At 30.3% G+C, this 23,402-nt stretch overlaps 2 protein-coding genes across 3 annotated transcripts; one reads left to right on the forward strand and one right to left on the reverse strand.

Annotated features, from left to right (window-relative positions):
• Positions 1–3,798: 3,798 nt before the first annotated feature.
• Positions 3,799–6,457, reverse strand: LOC130445359 (mitochondrial ornithine transporter 2). Its single transcript, XM_056780939.1, has 3 exons — positions 6,113–6,457; positions 5,526–6,059; positions 3,799–5,461 (listed from the first exon to the last, which is right to left on the reverse strand). Exons 1-3 carry the CDS (start codon positions 6,204–6,206, stop codon positions 5,139–5,141), a joined length of 951 nt encoding a protein of 316 aa, XP_056636917.1. The 5' UTR covers positions 6,207–6,457; the 3' UTR covers positions 3,799–5,138.
• Positions 6,444–22,999, forward strand: LOC130445353 (repetitive organellar protein-like). 2 transcript variants are annotated; one of them, XM_056780932.1, is made up of 15 exons: positions 6,444–6,584; positions 6,641–6,964; positions 7,042–7,265; positions 8,703–9,017; positions 9,128–9,535; positions 10,895–10,996; positions 11,326–11,585; positions 11,708–16,319; positions 16,375–16,661; positions 16,722–17,240; positions 19,047–19,928; positions 19,981–20,209; positions 20,268–20,394; positions 21,013–21,179; positions 22,377–22,999. In XM_056780932.1, the coding sequence occupies exons 2-15, from the start codon at positions 6,651–6,653 to the stop codon at positions 22,454–22,456; spliced, it is 8,526 nt and encodes a 2,841-aa protein (XP_056636910.1). In that variant the 5' UTR covers positions 6,444–6,584; positions 6,641–6,650; the 3' UTR covers positions 22,457–22,999. The 2 variants fall into 2 exon arrangements, with proteins under 2 accessions (XP_056636910.1, XP_056636911.1); XM_056780933.1 differs by having other exon boundaries at positions 6,490–6,964.
• The last annotated feature ends 403 nt before the right edge of the window (positions 23,000–23,402 follow it).

Here is a 23,402-nt window from a genome sequence, read left to right on the forward strand (position 1 = left end):
CGAAGCCTTCGAAAAATTGTGAAAAAATAATAATAATGGGGTAAAACATTCATTAACATCCAGTTTATATGGACTAAATTCCGATTGGAGTAAATTGTTCGAAAATTCCCGCGTTTAAATGAAAAATCTTCAAAAGGAGAACGTATTCATTCAGTCCGATGTAGACCAGGGTCGAAGCCTTCGAAAAATTGTGAAAAAATAATAATAATGGGGTAAAACATTCATTAACATCCAGTTTATATGGACTAAATTCCGATTGGAGTAAATTGTTCGAAAATTCCCGCGTTTAAATGAAAAATCTTCAAAAGGAGAACGAATTCATTCAGTTCGATATATACCAGGGTCGAGGCCTTCGAAAAATTGTGAAAAAATAATAATAATGGGGTAAAACATTCATTAACATCCAGTTTATATGGACTAAATTCCGATTGGAGTAAATTGTTCGAAAATTCCCGCGTTTAAATGAAAAATCTTCAAAAGGAGAACGAATTCATTCAGTCCGATGTAGACCAGGGTCGAAGCCTTCGAAAAATTGTGAAAAAATAATAATAATGGAGTAAAACATTCATTAACATCCAGTTTATATGGACTAAATTCCGATTGGAGTAAATTGTTCGAAAATTCCCGCGTTTAAATGAAAAATCTTCAAAAGGAGAACGAATTCATTCAGTCCGATGTAGACCAGGGTCGAAGCCTTCGAAAAATTGTGAAAAAATAATAATAATGGAGTAAAACATTCATTAACATCCAGTTTATATGGACTAAATTCCGATTGGAGTAAACTGTTCGAAAATTCCCGCGTTTAAATTAAAAATCTTCAAAAGGAGAACGAATTCATTCAGTCCGATGTAGACCAGGGTCGAAGCCTTCGAAAAATTGTGAAAAAATAATAATAATGGGGTAAAACATTCATTAACATCCAGTTTATATGGACTAAATTCCGATTGGAGTAAATTGTTCGAAAATTCCCGCGTTTAAATGAAAAATCTTCAAAAGGAGAACGAATTCATTCAGTCCGATGTAGACCAGGGTCGAAGCCTTCGAAAAATTGTGAAAAAATAATAATAATGGAGTAAAACATTCATTAACATCCAGTTTATATGGACTAAATTCCGATTGGAGTAAATTGTTCGAAAATTCCCGCGTTTAAATGAAAAATCTTCAAAAAGAGAATGAATTCATTCAGTCCGATGTAGACCAGGGTCGAAGCCTTCGAAAAATTGTGAAAAAATAATAATAATGGAGTAAAACATTCATTAACATCCAGTTTATATGGACTAAATTCCGATTGGAGTAAACTGTTCGAAAATTCCCGCGTTTAAATTAAAAATCTTCAAAAGGAGAACGAATTCATTCAGTCCGATGTAGACCAGGGTCGAAGCCTTCGAAAAATTGTGAAAAAATAATAATAATGGGGTAAAACATTCATTAACATCCAGTTTATATGGACTAAATTCCGATTGGAGTAAATTGTTCGAAAATTCGCGCGTTTAAATTAAAAATCTTCAAAAGGAGAACGAATTCATTCAGTCCGATGTAGACCAGGGTCGAAGCCTTCGAAAAATTGTGAAAAAATAATAATAATGGGGTAAAACATTCATTAACATCCAGTTTATATGGACTAAATTCCGATTGGAGTAAATTGTTCGAAAATTCCCGCGTTTAAATGAAAAATCTTCAAAAGGAGAACGAATTCATTCAGTCCGATGTAGACCAGGGTCGAAGCCTTCGAAAAATTGTGAAAAAATAATAATAATGGAGTAAAACATTCATTAACATTCAGTTTATATGGACTAAATTCCGATTGGAGTAAACTGTTCGAAAATTCCCGCGTTTAAATTAAAAATCTTCAAAAGGAGAACGAATTCATTCAGTCCGATGTAGACCAGGGTCGAAGCCTTCGAAAAATTGTGAAAAAATAATAATAATGGGGTAAAACATTCATTAACATTCAGTTTATATGGACTAAATTCCGATTGGAGTAAACTGTTCGAAAATTCCCGCGTTTAAATTAAAAATCTTCAAAAGGAGAACGAATTCATTCAGTCCGATGTAGACCAGGGTCGAAGCCTTCGAAAAATTGTGAAAAAATAATAATAATGGGGTAAAACATTCATTAACATCCAGTTTATATGGACTAAATTCCGATTGGAGTAAATTGTTCGAAAATTCCCGCGTTTAAATGAAAAATCTTCAAAAGGAGAACGAATTCATTCAGTTCGATATATACCAGGGTCGAAGCCTTCGAAAAATTGTGAAAAAATAATAATAATGGGGTAAAACATTCATTAACATCCAGTTTATATGGACTAAATTCCGATTGGAGTAAACTGTTCGAAAATTCCCGCGTTTAAATTAAAAATCTTCAAAAGGAGAACGAATTCATTCAGTCCAATGTAGACCAGGGTCGAAACCTTCGAAAAATTGTGAAAAAATAATAATAATGGGGTAAAATTTATTGAAAAAGAAGGAAAATATTATAAAAATGGAAGGATAAATAAAGTACGATCTATCTGAGTCCGGGAAAAAAGTAATAGAAATATCTATAACTTTTGTATTCACAATTTTCTCACATAATCTCAAAATTTATGTGTAAAATTCAAATAACTTTTAAGGTTATGTGAAAAAATTGTGAACACAAAAGTTGTAGATCTTTTTATTATTTATTTACAAAATTAAGAAATTTGGAAATCGGAAATTGCACTTTGAAAAACGTTTATTCTTGGTATTTTTATATAATTTCTTTTTCGAAATTCATTCTAAATATTTTGAAAATTCATTTTTTGTATGAAATATAGAATAATTTTTGATCAATAATTTACGGTAATTTCATTTTTTTAGTGTTCATTTCGAGAATTCTACGCTGAATCATTTGTGTGGAAAATTGCGTAAATTTAATGTGAATTCCGAAGAAAACAATCTAAATGAGACAATTGTTGACCAACTAACCTCAATAAATTATTTTTATCTCTATACGAGACATTAAAACAAACTTAATTTTTTGTTGCGGTCTCCTAGAATAGCGTCTTACCGCAATTACTAAAAACCATATAATTTTTCAATTACCTCGTATTATTTCTATCTTTCCGTATAGAATTTAAAACAGAAACCAATACAATAGATACCATTATTGACTTTACTAGTTATTATTGTTAGAATTCCTATTATAGATAAAAATAAAACACTTTGTATAACAATGGATATTCAAATAACTTCAAATTGTGTTATTTTCCATTTTTAAAACAATCTACTAATTTATCATAAATAGACGTAGAAAAAATATTTATACAAGTTGATATGACAAGGTATTATAACTGCCCTTCTAAACCCATTTGAAGACACCTTATTGTTATTGCTTTCAGTCAGGTATTTCATTTTCGTATGATGTATGAATGGACTATAACAATTCACTGCACTTTAAAATAACTAAATAAGATTTCGAAGAAAATTAGGAGCGAAAAAGTCCAAAGGAAACACACCTTTTCCATTTTTAGACGAACTTTATGCAATCTACTAATTCTTCATAAACAGACGTAGTATAAAAATATTTATACAACTAGATTTGTCGAGATTTAAGACGAATTAACACAAGGTACTCTAGCTACCCTTCTAAACCCATTTGAAGACACTTTATTGTTATTGCTTTCAATCAGGTGTTTTGTTTTCGTGACCTAAATGAATGGACTATAAAAATTTAGTTTTGAACCAAAAAAATTACTTTCAATATTAACTGCACTGTAGAATTTCTAAATAAATTTCGAAGAAGGTTAGGGAGAAAAAAGTCAAAAGGAAACTCAATTTTGTTTTTCAATTATCGTTTATCATATAAAAATAGTACAATTAGAAATGAAAAATATTCATATAAAACAATTAAAATAAATGATTATTCCACGTCTTTCCGATAAATGCATTTGTTCATAAACAGTCCAAATAATACAGTATGTTTCTAAACTCGTGTCATTTAAAACCACGTTTGTTATATGAGTTTCAAGTACCACTGTATAGGTAATCATCCTGATAGGGATCATAAATTAAGAAACAAATTTATATCGTAAAAAAGTTTGTCGTTTTCGAAAAAAATTTATGTCCAAATTATTAAAATTTTTTGTAACACAAATTTTTGAAACACACTGTACACAAATAGGATAATTTAAATATTTAAAAAAATATATTTCGCATCATTTCAACAATATATGTGAGTAAAAGGCACGTTGATAACATTTGATTAAATATTGTTTTAGAAAATTAATACAGGGTCTACCAAAATTCAAGAGCTATAAATTCACAAGAAATTTATTTTTAAAAAAATATTATTGAGTGACTTTTGAATTCGTTATAATTTTGTGAATCAATTAAAAGTCGTTTTATTTAGAAAATGAATGAAAACCGAAATTGGACAATTATTTTCAAAGTTTAATTGTTTTAAATTGAGTGCATTGAAAAAATTCAACTACAAACAGTTTTAATACAATTGTTTAAATGGATATCACTGAATGATCAATTATTATGAGAATTTTTCATTTAATTATCATCGGAATCAAGTCAATTGGAATCATTTAAATATTAATTAAAAAATTCCATCAAGACAAACATACAGAGTTAAATAAAGTGATTCGATCAATAAAAATCTTAATTCGGGACTCATTATATATTTGTAGCATAACTTGATATTAAAATTGAAAAAAAAAATCATTTTCCAGTAGGACAATAAACCCAAGGATAGTTCCGAATTATGCAGGGGATATTTGGAAGAGAAAGAACCACAAAGGGTGATAATATGTCTCCTCGAAGCCCTGATCTCAATTCCATTGAACTTTTGTGGGAAGAAATTGATAAGAACGTCCGTTATTGTAGTCCATACTCGAGAGAAGAAATGCGGAATTGTTTATGAGAAAATTGGAGCAAAATACCAACAAATTGATTGCCCTTATTACCGAAACTTGAGAAAAAAGTCATTATTATTATTCCGAGATATTTATGCAATAGTAGTAGAAACATTTCGATCCAAGTATACAGAAATATAAAAACCCAAATGGAAAATAACGAAAAAAACTGTTCTAAAATCGATTTTTAACAATTTTTTCAGATCTAATCTCCTCTTTTTGGAATCTACCGTCACATACTAACAACAATCACGTTCACAAATCTTTGGACATGTGCTGCATCCACTTTTTACTATACTCGATGGTAACAAACAAAGAGGCAGTTGAAGGTACCGTCCTAATCAAAGTGGGTAATAACCCGCAGTATAAAGCACCTATACCTTCTTGTCTACTTATCCTGAAGATGAGGCTCACCATATTTTCGTTTAAATTATTTACTTGTATGCGAGACTTTGCTACATCGGCAGGGAAAAGAATCGTCCAAAAACATGCTCCTCCCATACCTCCGGCTATCATAGTTTTCACTAAACCAATATCATCTTTCTTTTGGTTTGGTTTCCGTAAAAGTTCTCTAGTACCTATAAAAATAATAATAACAATATAATTAAATATATGAAGATTATTTAAAATATGACTTAATACCTTCATAGGCGCCGAAAAAGAAGAAATATCCTGGCATTTCTCGCACGAGTGTTGGAATCATTCCTCTAAATAGTCCTTTGAATCCTTCAGTTTTAAAAACATCGGCTGTAAGTTGTAAGGGACCCATACTTTTGATTTGTACTCCCAAATGGGCTTGTTGTTTTTTAACTTCATGCATCGCTTGTAATTTACATTTGATCAATTCCGTTGGGCAAATGACTAGAGAAGAGAAGAAAGCTGCTAAAAAACCAGCAGTGGCGTTACTGGTGACACTAAGTTTATCTACGGTTTCGCATTTTGTGATTTTTTGCATAAATTTTTGACAAAAACCGTAAGCGAAAAATAAAACTGAATTTTCCGCTACGTTCGTAGCTAAAGCTGGGACTGTACCGGCGTATAACCCTCTCCGAATACCATCAGTTTTGAAAGTTGTCGTGAAACAATCAAACATGTTTTTGTATAACGTTGGGAATGTTTGCATCTTGACTTTGATCGTATCTAAAGGTTGTCCTACGTAAACTAAAGCTATCCCTCCTAAAATCGTATTTTTCCATTAATAAAGTACGTTAATTTTATTATTAACTTACCAAGAGATCCTCCTATAAAATCTATAACACCGTCTTTTACGTGTTGTTTTCCACTCACTTTTAAAGCGTTCGAATTTACCTCCAATTCCCCCATTTTTTTCAAAATTCAAATTAAAACAATAAAAAAAGTACTACTCGTTCATAATACGATAAAAATGATATAAAAGGAACCTTGATATAAGCGAGATTATAATATTTTTATTTTGTTAAACATTTTCTGTGATAATTTAGAAAATTTTGATAATATTTAATTTATTACGAAATGATAGATATTATAATGTAAATAATAATAAAGTTTGGTACGGAATAATCACGTCAAAATGGATGTATTAACAATCGATATATGGCTAATATTACGCAAGAAAAAGAAGAAGAACAAAAGTCGTGGTTTTTAATTTGTCATACGTGGACGTTTTTGTGTCAAAATAAAACTAATATGTTAATAAATATATTTTTCTTTATAATTTTATAGGTGATTGTTTACAAATGTATAGTACACGCGATTTTTCCAATGGATACGTGTTTTAGGTGAAATATAATGTGGAAGAAACCGGATCCGGACCCTGGTGGCCAGGGCCCCGAGCCCCCCAGGGAAATAAAAGATTTGCGAGATCAAAACGAACAGCAACAAGTACTTATAGCTCAACTGAAAGAAATGTTGAGGAAAGAACAAAGTACTGTCCCGCAAGAAAAAGTTGAAGAATACGTAAATACTCTTAGTAAAGTGAAAGCTAAAAAATCTAGATTAAAGAAAGACGAACTTGGCGGTGTAGATAGAAGTAGCGGTAGTTCTATGGATAATAAGAAACATGAAAGAGTCAACTTATTGAAACAACAATTGGAGGAAAATAAGTAATACGCTCTTTCAATAATTAATTATTTTTAAAGAAAAGAGACGGTTTTATACGTTTCTTCTTAAATTATTTTAGGGCTAGACTAGCGGAAAGAGGTATGAGGCAAAAGGATATTGAAGAAATGGTGACTGCTATTAAAACTCAACTTAACGACTCTCAACCGATTATTAATGTAACTCAAACTTCTGAAAAGAATTTAGATTATAACAAAAGCACCAATCCGGAAGAACTTTACAACATACTTTTGGTTAAAGAGAGAAAAATAACTGACCTTTTGGAAAAAACGCAAAAGCAGGAAGGTCAGTATCTTTTTTAAATAAATAATCTATTGTTATTACATATAAATATAGTGTAATAATTATCAAATAATCAAAATTTTAATTACATCACCAATAGCTGCGAATTATTTAAAATACTTTAACTTTCTATTAATTTTTATCACTTTTATTAGCCAATAAATAATCCAAAAACCATAAATTCCTCGATTTGTGTACTGTGCTACAACTTTTTTTTTGAAAAATGTATTTTTTCAAGATACTACATAAGAAAACAAGATTTTAAAAGAAGGATTTACATAATTTAACCAATTTTTTTAAATTCCATACTCTTAAGACCCCTTTTATGTTTTTGTTGATAAATTATCTCAAATTTCCATCTCTTTCAATTAAAATTTCGTTTTAAACATATAATAAGTCAAAATGTTAATAGTATTTGCTTTGAAACTAAATTTCAATTAAAAGAGATCTAAAATCAACAAAATTTTTAGTAATTTATAAAAATTATGATATTTAATGTTTTTCTCTTTCAAATTGTTTCTTTTTGTATGTACTTTCTGAAAACAATACATACAAGACATTCTTAAAAAAATTTTCAAGTACAGTTTTTGAAGACAAATTTATGAGTTTATGGTTTTTAGATTTTTTATTGACTGTAAAATGTTAAAATTTTGGTTTTCACAATTAGTTCTTAATTTTTATCATCATACAAAAACGAACAAAAAACATAAATATCAATTTTTTTATTGTTTACGACCAAAAACAGGCCCTGCTACTAAATAATAATTGCAATAAAAATTCACCTTAACAAATACTTCTATTTGCATGGAAACTGCCTTCAAATAAGAAAATCTTAAATTAAATCACAATTACACGTTCATTGAGAATTTTTAAAGATTTTACAGTGTTTTTAATATGTTCACATTTTCACTATACTTTTATACTCCTCAGGTATCAGTAATTATTTGAAAACTAATGAACTATTCAAAACTTTCATTTAAAAATTCAAAAACTATCACTTTACTTTTGTAAAACCAAGCTAATATCTTTAAAAACAAATTTTATGTCACATGTTTTTATACCTGTCATATTTACCATGTTCATTTGTGGCCTTATTCTGATGTTCAATTGTCTTTTTGGTGGCAACCATCTTTTTAAAGAACATTGAATATCACATGTTTTCATTTGTTTAAAATCCCGGCTTCTCATTGACCAAGAAAGAAATCCATGAATCCATTTTTTTTCCTATTGGTCCAAAACAATTAATGTTTTAATGGCGGATATATGTCAACTGTCATTTGAACATTTGATTTTATTTTGAAAATATAATATAAAAACATGGATTGTGAGAAATTCCTTATCTTAGATCAAAAGGTAAGTGAAGATAGTAAAATTTTTTATTATAGTTCATTATAGCCTCAGACGTTTTATTAATTTGTGAATTGGTTTTTATTTTTTAAGGTATTATATTGGATTTACAAGAGAATCTTAAGGAAAAGGATCAAGTTATTGATGCCAGAACTAAAGCTATAACTTTGATGACTGATAATTTGAGTAAAAAGGGAAAAGATACACTAGATGCTTTAGACGAAACTAAAGAGCAAATGAGGAAGATGCAAGAGAATTTCATTATTTTGGAAACTGAGATGAAAGCTCGGCAGATGGTTTTGCTCAATGATTTGAAGTCAAAAAATTTGGAAATCGCGGAACTTCAAGAACAAAATGAAAAATTAATTGAAGAGAAAAATGAAATAGTAAGAAATTCCGTAACGTCAGGTAATTGAACAAATATTTATTGAGAGTAATTTCTAATTAGCATTGTAACATTTTTCTTACTTTTTATGTTATTAAAATATCAAGTTTTTGAATAATTTTCTTCTCTTTAGAAAAATCTGATATTGATAATCACGAAATTATCATTAAGGATCTCCAACAAAAATTAGCAGATTCTAAAACTTTAATAGAAGAATATACCACGAAAATTAAAGATTTAGAATCTAAAGTTGAAGTAATTGAAGAAAGCCATAGCCCCTCGCAAAATTCGACTATAGAAAAACTCAAAAAACAATTAGATGAAAGTAACAAAAATATGATTAAAGTGAAAGCTCAAAATAAGAGTAAAATCAAGGAATTAAACAAAAAATTGGACGCTTTCAAGAAAATGAGCGACGCCAATGTTATGATTGTCAATTTACAAAACGAAATAACCAAATTGAACGAGAAAATTGCCGAATTAGAAGATGAAAAAGGAAACGTGCAGCTGAAGATGGTCGAATCGATTGATACTTTCAAAGGTAAGTGAATTCAACAAAAAAACACTGGTCACATTATTTTCATATCGTTTTGAACTTTAACAACCCCAATTAAAGGTAAAATTATCATCAATTGAGGAAAATTATCATCAATTGAGGAAAATTTGGAAAAGAACATACGCTGATGGTCATAAGTAATTGATTTATGGTCAGGGATTTTATGGAATCTCCTCATCAAATAGAAAATTAAATGTAAACTCAAAAAATCAATACAGCAGTTGATTCCTAAAAAGTCTACCCGATATAGTGCCAAAATACTGAAGGAAGTATCAAATAGGGGGTTGAAGTTCCCAATACAATGCAGTACGGGGTATTTCCAAATTTTGTGGAAAGTAGTCAGTGAAACACTACATCTTACAGACCAACTAGCCTATTACCCATTTTGTCTGCTTTTTTAGATATCGCCTGGGCGATATCTAAAAGGTCTGACACTACCTGCAAAATAGACACTTTCAAGTCAAAATCAAAGATTACAACACAATTACGTCAGGAGTTCCTGAATAAAATAAATGAAAATAAATCTGTTCGTGTTACCTACACCCAACGAGGAGAGGAACCTGTCCAACTGTAATATTAAAGGCACAACTAACCTGGAGCACACCTATACTAACCAAGAGAAAACAATTGGTTCTAAAACTCAGCAAACTGTACTGATTAATAAGCTGAAGTTTACAAATAACAATCGACAACGAGCTGCTAATATACAAAGTCACATTAAAACCTATCTGGAGTTACGATATACAACTATTGGGCACTGCGACTGAAATGTCCCCTGTTCTTGCTGCGATATTGGAGAACCCGGTATTTACGGCTGATCTGTTGATCCCATTCCTTTTAAAAAGTCTACAATGTTGAATGGTTGTACATGTTACAGATCTTCATCTTCTATTTCATACAATCCCAGCTATAGTGCTGTATTGTTAAGTCTAGCATCTTGGAGTGTCCATTGAGGCGACAGTGCCCCAATAGGACTTTTATTGATACTTTCAGAATATTTACTCTGATTATAGTTTTCCATCAGAACTCGAATATATTTCAGTCAAAAGTACTCAGAATTATTGGTATGTACCCAACACAGTTATTGCTTATGAAAAAAATGTTTAACCGTATTGAAACTCATCCCAAAGCATTGGCCCAACCTCTGATGGGACCTCTGATCCAGTGAAGGCTTAAGCATTTTCCGTGTAACCTTCCTGATGACAGATTTTAGTGTCATAGTGATGTGTTGTGCAGTTATCCCTCAATTTTTTGCAAATAAAAAAGGGGTTGCTTCTTAAATTTTTATTTTTTAAGCTAAAATGTCCAATTCTATAATTGTATTTAATCCCTTGCAATCTATAGGTTCTCTCTATGCAGAGGAAGTGAAGGAATTGCAAGATAAATTGAACAGGAATGCCGAAGAATTTGAGGAAAAAGAAAAAGTGATCGGATTATTAGAAAGTGGTGTGTATATATTTATATGTGAATTGAAACCATTAGTTTATGAACGTTTTCGTAGTGGGATTGTGGCAATATTAAACACGATAGTGTACTAATTCTAATATATATCCAAGCTCTTGAATACCTCTGTATTCGTTATCATAGAATTAATTAGCAGAGAATTGGGATGTCTTAAATTTTGTTTTTTTTTAAATCGTTAAATCTATCAAAATAAAAAATATTCATATTTCTATCAAGTGTCAATTTTAATATTTTGATGTTTTAACTTTGCCACAATCCCACTACGAAAACGCTTATATTTAAAAATATCTCTAAAAAAATGTATTTTCCAGAAATAATTTCCTTAAAATCGAATATAACGGATTTAACTGAACAAAACGAGAGATTGTCTCAATTGCAAAACGATCAAGTTACTTCCGAAATGAAATCTATCCAAATAGAAGAACAATTGGAGCAATCGCAAAAAGAAAATAATAAATTGAGAGGAGAAATTGAAAAACTTAATAAAGAAAAAGATGAATTGTTTGAAAAAATCGAAGAATTTAAAAAAGAAAAATTAGATCTATCTGCTAAATTAGATAATTATATCCAGGTAACGTTTTTAATTATCTAATTTTTAAATTTTTTCAAAATTTACAATTACTTGTTTAAAGCCCCTCCATGAATTCAAAGACATGTTTCCCTCAACTACCACTTTCAACTCATTTTTTTTAGGAAAATATGGAATTAATTGATAAATTAGAAAAGCTGAGCGCTGAAAAAGTTTCGTCTGCGGAAAGTATAGAGATAGTGGAAGGTTTAACGCAACAAGAGAAGCTGGAATATCAAAAGAATATGGAAGAACCTTCAAAGGCTTTAGATGAAGAAGTAGCACCGTCTGAATTAAACGAAACCGTTTCCCAGCTAACGGAAGATTCGACAGAATTATTGAAGAGAATCGAAATGTTTAACGTTGAAAGGAAAGAAGTTATGTTGAAATTAGATGCGTTAAGAGAAGAAAATAATCAATTATGTATGAAGATAAACGAAATAGAAAACTACAGGGATATTTTAGTGGAAACTTACGAGCAAGTACAAAGTGAAAAAGACGATTTACAAAAAGAAAATAAACACCTCGTGGAAAAATTAAAACGATTAGAAGATGTAGATGAAGATAAAGAAGAAATTTCGAAATTGCGAAACCTACAGGGCGATTACGAAAAGTTGTTGGAAGAAAATAAATACCTCGAAAAATCCCTCAAAGATTTAGATTCGAAAATACACGAAAAGGATAATTTAGAAACAGAATTGATGGAAACTAAAGAAAAATTAAGCGAATTAGAAGATAAACTAAAAGAAAATATTGAAGAAATTACTAATTATCGATTGATAATTGAAGAAAATAAAACTGAATTAATAAATTCTTCGAGTTTGATTAATAAACTTCAAACCGAGTTAGGTGAAAGAGAAAACGACGTCAAGGAATTAAACGTATTGATAAACGATCTAAATACTGTAGTCGGGGGTTTACAGGTAGCCAACGAAAAGTTAGGCAACTTTGAATTCATGGAAAATCAAGTAAAATCTCTAAACGAACAAGTCCAAGATTTTAAAGAAGAAATCGCTTTTAACAAATCAGAAAACGAAACTTTATACGACGAATTGAAGCGTAAAGAAGAAATAATAAAAAATCTGGAAAAGCAACTACAAGAAAAAGATACAAAAATACACGAAATCATCGAAGAAATGAAACAAAAATATCTGGGACTTCAACAACAACTGGATAACAATAACGGTTCATTGGAAACGCAGATACAAGAATTATCCAATAAAAATAAAGAACAATTGGAAAAAATGAAGAAAATAGCGGCGAATTTGAAAAAGAAAACGCAGGCATATCAGGAATTGGAAAGTAGGTATAAGGAAGAAAAAGAAAAATGGGAAACTGAAATAAATACTGACAAAGAGATGAATGAACTCCGAATAGAAATAGAAGCAATAAAGAAGGAGATAGAAGAGAAAACTTTAGCTTTGGATAATTCCGAAAGGAAATTAAAAGAAATGTCGGATATAATCGATACGTTACAACAACAAAATTCGGATTTGCAAAATATGTTGATAGAAACTCGACAGAAGCAAGAAAAAATAACAGAAGTAAGTTTAAAACAAGAATTATCGAGAAGTTTACATGAGGAATTCGATAACTTACACGGAAGTAACGAATCGACAAACGAAGATAAAATAAACGAATTGCAATTGATAATAGAAACGAACGAATCCGAATTGAATCATTATAAAGAACGGAACGAAAAATTGGAACAGGATCTCGATAGATTATTGGAAGAAAAAGAAGATTTAACTAATAAATTTAAAGATATCGAAGATAAATTGATTATAAATGAAAATAATTTGAAAGAAAAGATATTAATGGAAAAACAAATGAGCGAAAAGCTCAAAGATATAACTAACAACGAAGAAGTCTTATTGACTGCTTTGGAAGAAATCAAAGAGGAAAATGGAGATTTGATAAAGAGGAATAGAGAACAAGAAGAATTGATACACAAATTGAAAGTGAAAGTAAAAAAATCACAAGAAAAAGTTGGGCAATTGAAAATTGTACAGGGTAATTTAGAAGAGCAGGAACAGGTGAACGCGGAATTGAAAAAACAATTGATACATTTAGAAACGGTACAAAAACAGACGCAGATTGAAAACGAGGAATTACAAAAGCGAAACCAAAGAGATTACGAAAAAATTGAAAACGATTATCAGATACAATTGGAGGAATTGATAGGAAAGAATAACGAATTGACGTTCCAAAGGGAAAAACTAGAAGAAACGGTCAAGGTTCTAAAAGAAAGAGAAGAAGAATTATCGATAGAAAATAACGAATTGAAAGGAAAAATAAATAGATTAGAAGAAAATTTGTACCTAGCTTCGACCAATTGGGAAATTTCGATGAAAAAATCCGAAACTTTGGAACGAAAATTGATGATAAAAGATAAAGGAACAGAAACAGTTAACGATGTTATTAACGAAGCCAAAAATAAAATTTACGATTTAAATACAAAAGAAACGCAAACCGAAGAAAATAACACCAAAGAAGATTTAGAAACGAAAATAAAAGCGTTAGAAATTTTATTGTTCAACGTCGATAAAGAAAATGAAAAAGTAGTCGATGATTGTTCGGATATGTTTAACGAATTTACTAAATCGCTTTATAAAAAACTGGAAAACAAACCGGAAGATTCGTTGGAATGTCAAATAATGTCGAACGAAGAAATCGATGGTCTTCGAGATCCCGATTCGCTTCGACGATTAGAATACGAAAAATGCGAAAACGAATTTTTAGGTTATCAAAATGATCCGGTACAAGAAGAACCGATCCAACAGTCGAAAGCTTACTTGACTTATCAAATAGGGGAAGAAAACGACGACGGATGGGCTTGGGGACCGGAAGAAGTTAGATTAGAAGAAGAACATCAATACAGAAACGAAAACGTTCTAAAAACACAACTGAACAAATTACAAGCCGATAACGAAGCGCATCAAAAAGAAATCCAACAACTACAAATCAAAATCGGTAAATTAACGAAGAAATGTAAAGAACTGAAGATGAAAAACGAAACGTTGTCAAAACAGACTGCTATTAATAAAAACGATTTCTTCGATTTGGAACAGACGATACAAGACGAACTGAAAATGCAAGTGGAAGAATTGGAAAAAAAAATCGAAGAATGTACTGGATTATTGAATAAAGAAAAAGAAGAAAAAGCGAAATTATCGAACCGATTAGATATACTCACGGTTACCAATGAAAAAATGATCCAACAAAAAGAAATACAAGATTGCGAATTACTAAAATGGAAAAGGAAATATGAGGAATCCTTAAATTCGTTCGATTGGGAAGAAAATCCAAGTATTTCCAAAACACATGATGTAGAAGAATCCAAAGAAAATATAGAAGAATTGAAAACGTTGATTAAAGATCTGACGGCTGATAACGAAGAGCTACAAGCTCTGTTGGACGATCAAAAACAGCTAAGGGTGGAATTAGAGAAAAGCAGAAACGTCGGTAACGAAACGAGGATGCGAAACTTGGAGGAAGAATTGAAAATCAAAATCGATCTATTAGTAGATTTGGAAAAGAAATTTGTAAAATTGAAAGAAGAATTCGACGTTAATTACGAGGAAAAGGGAAAACTGTTACAACAAATCGATTTTCTTGAAGAAAAATTGAAAATTGAAACTTCAAAAGCTGAAGAAATTAAAATTATCGTTAACGATTTAACAAAAGAAAATGAACAATTTCGAATTTTATTGGAAAATCAAAAACAATCGGAGATGGAATTGGAGGGTAACGGGGTGCGAAACTCGGAGGAGGAATTGAATAAAATAATCGAAGAAAAACGTGTATTAGAAGAAGAATTGAAAATAAAAATCGATTCATTAGTAGATTTGGAAAAGAAATTTGTAGATTTGAAAGAAGAATTCAACGTTAATTGCGTGGAAAAGGAAAAAATGTCGAACCAAATCGACGTTCTTACAGCTGCCAATGAAAAGTTAACTGATTTAAAAGAAACGCAAGAAAAATTAAAATTGGAAGCTTCCAGATACGAAGAAAAAGAAAATATTGAAAAACTAAAAATAATTGTCGATAATTTAACAAAAGAAAATGAAGAATTGCGAGTTTTGATACAAAAAGATTCAGAAGGAGAATTAAACAGACTCAAAAACGAAGAATTACCTAATAAAATCAATTTAATAGAAAATTTAGAAGAAAAATTGACACGGATACAAGAAACCAATAAAGAATTGTCGATGGAAAAATCTAATTTGGTCCAACAATATCAAATACTTTATTCGGAATTTGAAAAATTGAAAGAAAGCAGTTCGAACGTTATCAATAACTTACAGGGTGAATTTGAAACGCAACGCATAAAGGAATTGAGTGGAAATAGAGCGGAAAATCTCGAACAATTGATCGATATATTTAAAAGAAACGAAGAAGAATCGAAAGGAAAATATATGGAAATTGAACGGCGATATCAGAACCTTCAAGATACGTCTTCCAGGAATATACTAGAATTGCAAACGGAATTGGAGGATTTCAGGAAACTTCAAAACAAAACTAAAGAATCGAGCGAAAAAATCGAAGAATTACGAACAGTAATCGAGGATCTTCGTAAAGAAAAACTTGCTTCCGACGAAGAAATTGGAACGTTAAAGAAAGATTTGAACGCCAAACAAATGGAAATGGACAGAATCGTTACGGAAATGGAAAATAAATTGGTCGATACCGTTACAGATTTGGAGGAAAAATGGGCGGCCCAAGTCGACGAAAGGGGTGAGTTTTTTTTTCTAAATTCGTTTATCGCAAATTAATTTTTTTATTATTTTAGGTAATACAGTCGCCGAAAGTTGGAAATATCATTTGAGTATAGTCGAAACTGATTTTGCTGCTATACAAGAAAAACTTAAAAACGAAATTAACGATTTAGAAGAAAAATGTAATAGTTTGGTAAACGAAAATAACGAATTAAGAAAAAACGTCGATGTCGAAATTAAAAACGAAGTCGATAGAATTTCGGCTCTACAACAACAGATAAATGACAGACAACACGCGATTAACGATTTGAACCAATTGCTAATTAACGAACAGACAGAAAAATCCGTTTTGGCCAAACAGGTGAACGAAACCATTTCGATCTTAATACATATTCCTTTTACTAATCGTAGATCCTTTTAGGTGACCGATTTCGAAGCTATCCAACAACTATTGGCCGATAAAGAGGTGGAATTATCCAGTTTGAAGACGTTAGCCGAAACGACTCGTCAACAGTTGGACGAAAAACGCGAAGTCGTCGAAGAAATTGTGAAAATATTGGAAAAGAACACGTCGTTTCCTCTGTCCTGCGAAAAACAGGATATACTCGTCGAAATTCAAAGGCAGCTCGGTTTATCAGCGGAAAACGAACGACAAGTTGAAACCCGAATCGAAAATATGAATATTGAATTGCAAAATTATCGCGAATCGGTTCGAGAAAAAGAAGAGGAGTTAATTCGATTGCGATCTCAATATAGCGACGGTCAAGAAAAAGATTTGCAAATAGCGAAATTGCAAACGCAAGTGGATCAGATTTTGGTAAAGGATCGAGAAATTTTGGAGCTTCGACAAAATGTCGAATATCTAAAAGAACAATTACAACAGTTGAATGAAAAAGAAAATGAGATTTTGAGGTTACAAGAAATTGTGGAAGAGTATAAGGTACAAGTGAATTCAATTTAACCATATTTTTCCCTTTGACGCTCATTTCTAGCGTCTTTTTCCCTTTAATTATTTATTTCAAGATTCCGCTTCTTTTCTATGCTTTTATTGTTTTTTTCTTTCGTATAACTGTTTATTTTGAGTTTCCACATCCATTTATACTTCCAATTTTGATGTTTTACTATTCATTCAAGCTCTTTTTCGCTTTTTTCACCATCGTTTTGCATTCTGTCGTTCATTTACAACCCCGTTTCCTTTTATCTACACATTTCACGTTTTTCTTCTCTTTTTAAACCCTATTCTGTATTTTTAATTCCCCTTCACCTTTATTTGTCTATTTATTTTATTCTAAGATCCTGCTTCATGTTTTTCTTTTTCTTTACGCCTCTTTGCAATGCTTCTATACTTTTGACACCCTCAAATTTTCTTATCTCTATAATTCCATTCAAACACTATTTCGATTTTTCTATTTTGTTTGACGTTTATTTTATCTTTTTTCTATTTATTCAACCCTCTTCTTCCTTTATCTATTTATTTCTAGTTTCTGATTCTATTTACTCAAGTCACATTTTCATATTATTTTTAATTTTAAATTTTAATGCCCCTTTTTAAGCTCCATATAGTTTTCTCTCTCAAATTTCAGCCTCAATTTCCTGGATATATATTTCAACCCCAATTTTGAAGATTTTCTATATTTTCAGCCACTTTACATGTTGATTTGAATTCCCAATACTTTTTCATTCCTACATTTAAGCCTCATGTTGTCTTTTATTACAAATTTTCGACGTTTTCATATTTATTTAGCCACGTTTACACGATACTGTTAATTTGAAGCTTCGGCATTTTTTGTATCCATTTCAAAGCCCTATATTGTATTTTCTCTCTTATTTTAGCCTTAATCTCCTTGTTTCAACCCCAATTTTGAAGTTTCTATTTTTTTCAGGTTACTATTTGAATTCCCAAAATTATTTTATTCAAGCTTCATATTGTCTTTCCATTCAAATTTCAATTCCATTCCTCTATTATCCATTAAGTTCATTTTGCTCTTTGTCATTTATTCTAAGCTAGTATTTCATATTTTTCTACTTCTCAAGCTTCATTTCCATTTTTCTCATATTTCAGCCTTATGTTTTGTTTATCATCTTATTTAACCATCTATTCAGAGCTTTTTGATGCATTTCTATTCATTCAAGCCTCATTTTGTCCTGTATTGTTCATTTCAAAATTTTCTTTCCTCTATATGCATATACTCAAGTCCTATTTGATTAAAGTACGTTTTCATTTCAATTATTTGAACCTGTTTCACTATAATTTCATATTTTAGCTCTATTTTGCCTCCTTTTTTGATCCTCTTGCCATGTACTAAATCTATCATTTTTTTCTGTTTATTATTAACTTCATTTCATCTTTTTCTGTCAATTAATTTCAAACTCCAGTCTTGATTTTCACTAATTTTCTTTACTGTTTTCTCTATTACCATTATTTTTTCATATCACGCCCACTTTTTAGTATCTCTCGTTCGTTTCCAACCCCTCAGTAGTAAATTTATTTCTATTTAATAACATTCTATATACCAAGTTCTTAATTTGATTTGTGATAAACTTACGACTCTTCAAGAAATACTTATTTTTATAATGAATGAATAGTCTGTTAATTTCTTGTTTTATTTATTAATTTTAAAACAATTTTAGAGCTACAGCAACAATTCCATGGTGTTTTAATGTCGATTTATGTTTTGGAAAAGCATCCAATTTGATATTTGTATTATTCAAAATTGTTCGCTAATATGTTTTTATTTTTTTTTAGCATCGACAAGAAACGGATCAACAAGAATTATTGAACGTGCACAAACAGTATAACGAAGCACAATATGCTGCAGAAGAATTAAAACTTAAACTCGAAGAGTACCACCAAAGTAATATAAATCTTCAGACTTTGGTAGACGAAAAAAATCATCAGATCACATTATTAAACAAACAATTACAGCTTTCAATGGACAACAAAGAGACACATAAATTAGAAACGGAATTATCGCAGTACAAACAAGATTATTTAACTCTTCAACAATCACTCGCCGAATGTCAACAACAACTTTTCGACATCACTCAAGATTTAGCGACAAAATCGCACGAATGCGAAACCCTCAATCAGCAACTCTCCTATTCCCAACAAAACGCCGAATTGCTGCAAATTGAAATCAATAAATTAAACGAAACTTTAATCAACAAAGAACAAGAATTCGCCTTATTGATGGAAAATTTAAAAACAACCCGTTACAAAGAATTGGAAAGCCATTACGAAGAACTGATATCAGCCAAAGATTTAGACGTTGAAGCTCTAAAAACCCAAGTGGCCGAATCCCTTTACAACGCCAACGAACAATACAGGGTCAGAACGGAATTAGAACAACTAATGAAACAACAACAACAAGAACATACCGGATTGAAAGAAGAATTAGAAACTAGAATTCGACAATTGGAAGAAAAACTTGCAGAACAATCGACGTTAGCCGAAGAAGAAAATAAACAATTAGACGAGATGAGGGGTATAATCGAAGAGCAAGTCGTTAAAATTGAACAATTGAAAAAAGAATTATTCGAAAAGAGTAAAGATTACGACAGTTTAATCGCCGAAATGGACATCAGCAGGAACGCTATAACTCAACAACCCGTATCCACAGGAATAAGGGTGAGTTTTTATTTGATTTTATTAACTCAATTACTTATATTTGTATATTTAGATCGGTTCGCAATCCGAAAAACAACCAGCTTCCGATGACGATCTATCCGCAACCGTAAACCGAGCAGAATTAGATATAGCTTTGTACATGTTACATCAAAGAGACGTACGTTGCGAAGAACTAACCGTCGAATTAACCCATTTATTAGAAGAAAGAGACACCTTGCAATTGAGATTATCTAATGCTATTAGAGAAAAAGAAGAAATACGAAGAAAATATAGCGGAACTAGTGAGAAACTTATCTGTTTAAACATTCACCAAATAATCTAATTAATAATTTATTTTAGATCCAGTTGAACAGTCGATTTCTTCGAACATGGTACCTGAAAGTACCGAACTATCTTTGGAAGCATCCGGTACCGAAATAGCTAGTAAACCACAGGAAAAAATAACTAAACAAGATCTTGCTAGCAAGTAAGTTATTTATTTATATTTATATCTAAGAAAAATTTCAACGCACAGTATCTTTTGGTCTGTAGTTCTTTTGTGTCTTTTTTATGATAAGACTCACAACAAATTTTAAGAATATAAATGAAAGAGAAGAAGAACTGTCCTCTTCAATATGTTGATGGTTTCCTTTCGGTTTGTCCATTTCTGTACTTTTTTACATTTCTTTTATTGCCTTACCCATTTTCCCAATTCTTTTGAGGTTTCTCTTCTTTTGGTCATTAGTTCTTTTATGTCGTCTTCTTTTTTATGATTAGAATGACTAAGACACTCAGCAAATTGTTAAAATATAAATTGAAGGAAAGAAGAACTATCCTCTTCAATATATTGATCGAAATTAGTCATAATGGCAAGGTTTTAAGCGACTTCGTGATGTTTTTCTTTCGGTTTTTCCATTTTTATTTCAATTTCTCTACTTTTATACATTTTTTTCATTGCCTTACCCATTTTTCCCAATTCTTTTGAGGTTTCTCTTCATTTGGTCTTTAGTTCTTTAATGCCGTCTTCTTTTTTATGATTAGATTGGCCAAGACTCACAGCAAATTGTAAAAATATAAGTAAAAGCGAAGATAATTTATATTATAGGTTATCAGAATTGAAACAAATCGGTTACAAAAAAGATAAGACGTTTGTGGACGAACAAGAACTTAGGAGTCTACAACAAATGTCGATAATGCAACAACATATTAAAGAAGTCTCCAAATTACCACCGGAAGCCGCTGCTAAATTAGTGGACGCTAGTTATACGCTTTGTAAGTATTTTTCGCAAAAATCACATTAAATCAATAAATTTATTGGGTAACATTAAAAGATTAATTAATTTCTCATTAGTACGAAATAATTGTTTGTTCTTGTTTATAATTTTTCCATTTTTTTTTGGATGTATAAAATTACAATTTAAATTTTTTACAAATCCAACGGTGGGCCCCAAAATTTCATTAAATTATATATAAAAGTCGAGAATTTGGATATTCTTTTATTTCCATGCCTCACTTCTTTGGTTCTATTTCTTCATTTTTTAATAAATTTTTATAACTTTTAGTTTCTTTGATTATTCGGTTCCATTCTCTTCTATTTCTCAACTTGAATATTAATTTTTTTTATATTTTCTTTCACTTGGTCTTCCACCTCTCTAGGCATCCATATCAATTCATTATTAATTTATGTGTCTTGTCCTTAAGTTCCTGATTCACTAGCATTCTTATTCATTTTCATCAATTTCTTTTCGGTTATTTAAAGATTTTTCTTGCGATAATCAGATCTATTAATTTCTTTGATGATAAACAGTTCAATATATGGGTTAGCTTTAGCTGCTGAATATCTTCATTTTGCCAATTCGCATTTTTTTTCTGGAATTCCATATCTCTAACTGAAACTACATGTTCTAAACCTAACGTCTTCAGGTGTCCATTGACTTGACAATTCCCCAACAGGACTCCTGTATAAGTAAACTGACTAACTAAAATGGTTGTTTTTTTCATATAATAAATGTTTTTGATATTGTCACAAAAAATTTTCATTTCAACCATTTTTAGAAAAAAATAATAAAAGTTTGTTATATCTTATCAACTTTTTTATACATACTGTATAATTTATCACGTTTATAATAATAAAATTTTGTTACTTTTTGTTTGAAGTAAACATTAATTAAGTTACTGACTTTGTATCCCATCTTTAAACTAATCGTATATCCAATTTTCTACACGTGTTGTATACAGTCATTTTCCAACGACCTATGTTTTATAAAATCGTGTATTTCGTTCTATAAAAAACTGAAATTTTAGTTCCCTAATAGGGTTTTTTAAAACATAATGAGTAATTGGGAATTTTCCAATTTTTAAATGAATCTTGCGAGTATGATTCCAGTTTCACTAGTTGATTATTCACTTTTGTAAATATTAAATCGCAAATTTACTATTGTTTATTATTAAATATATAATTTTTTTTAGCGCGGGATATCCAAAGTCCTTCCAAAGTACTCCTCAATTGGTTGTGGGGTAGAAGCACTCCAAAAGTTAATGATACATAACGTTTACCATGTATGAGACTTACTTATTAAGTTATTAATACTTACGTGCCTAAAAAGTGTTTGTTATTATTCTGTTACTGTGGGTAAATAGTCAATAACGAATTCAGATTAAGAAATAAAAAAAAATTCAATGTCTATTTCCTATTTTCAGTTTTTCATATTCGATTCAATTCAAATTACTTTCTTCTCAAGCTGATCGCGTTTTTATCATCTCTTTTATTGGTCAATCTGCTTTTGTCATTTAATTTTTCGTTTTTCTTTCTATTTTCATAGTTTCCTTTAATTAATTCTTATAAACTTTGACACGATATTTTACTCAGAATAAAATAATTCTTTATTTTCAATCAGATTTGATAGTAAATCTAATGTTTATGACAAATGAAGAGATCGGGTCCTATAATTTTGTGAAATAAATTAAAATTACTTTTTTTGTATATTACCAAGCAAATTTTATTAAAATAAGTTCTAATTTGTACAGGTTCATTTTAAAAAAATGGCATTTATCATTTGTTGTCTGTGAATAAATTAGTTTTTTATATAAAATGTGTTTTATTGTCAAAAACATATACATGTTTTTGAAGTCCCCTCATAAAAACTTTAATTATATATAATTCGAATTCTGTAATCCATTAACGTCTTTTAGGAACAAATTTGTATCTATTATTAACAAATTTATCAAAGTAGAACGAGTTACCCCTGTATGATTATGTAAAATGAAGCAAATCCCCAAACTGAAAAGGATCTGAGCGACATCGACAGGGAAGGCGACTGTTCACACTCTCATTCCCTTGTAGAAAATGTAAATTGTGCATCAGGGTTTAAAGATATAAATAATTCGTAAATATCCTTAGAGTTTTTTCTTATCAATAAACTGCTTCAATTAAAAAGGCGCGACATACGACAGGTGACTAGTTATCAAACCCAAAATAGTCATCTAAGATACTAT

The sequence above is a fragment of the Diorhabda sublineata genome, chromosome 6 (genome assembly GCF_026230105.1).
Source record: "Diorhabda sublineata isolate icDioSubl1.1 chromosome 6, icDioSubl1.1, whole genome shotgun sequence".
In the NCBI taxonomy this organism is placed as follows: Eukaryota; Metazoa; Arthropoda; class Insecta; order Coleoptera; family Chrysomelidae; genus Diorhabda; species Diorhabda sublineata.

Bases quoted from the DNA above. Each gene is read 5' to 3' on its own strand.
- LOC130445353 (XM_056780932.1), top strand. From the start codon at position 6,651: ATGTGGAAGAAACCGGATCCGGACCCTGGTGGCCAGGGCCCCGAGCCC. The intron at 10,997-11,325 runs GTGTGTATATAT...TGTATTTTCCAG, and splicing joins GATCGGATTATTAGAAAGTG to AAATAATTTCCTTAAAATCG. The intron at 21,180-22,376 runs GTAAGTATTTTT...AATTTTTTTTAG, and splicing joins GGACGCTAGTTATACGCTTT to CGCGGGATATCCAAAGTCCT.
- LOC130445359 (XM_056780939.1), bottom strand. From the start codon at position 6,206: ATGGGGGAATTGGAGGTAAATTCGAACGCTTTAAAAGTGAGTGGAAAA. The intron at 6,060-6,112 runs GTAAGTTAATAA...ATACGATTTTAG, and splicing joins TTTTATAGGAGGATCTCTTG to GAGGGATAGCTTTAGTTTAC. The intron at 5,462-5,525 runs GTATTAAGTCAT...TTATTTTTATAG, and splicing joins CTTTTTCGGCGCCTATGAAG to GTACTAGAGAACTTTTACGG.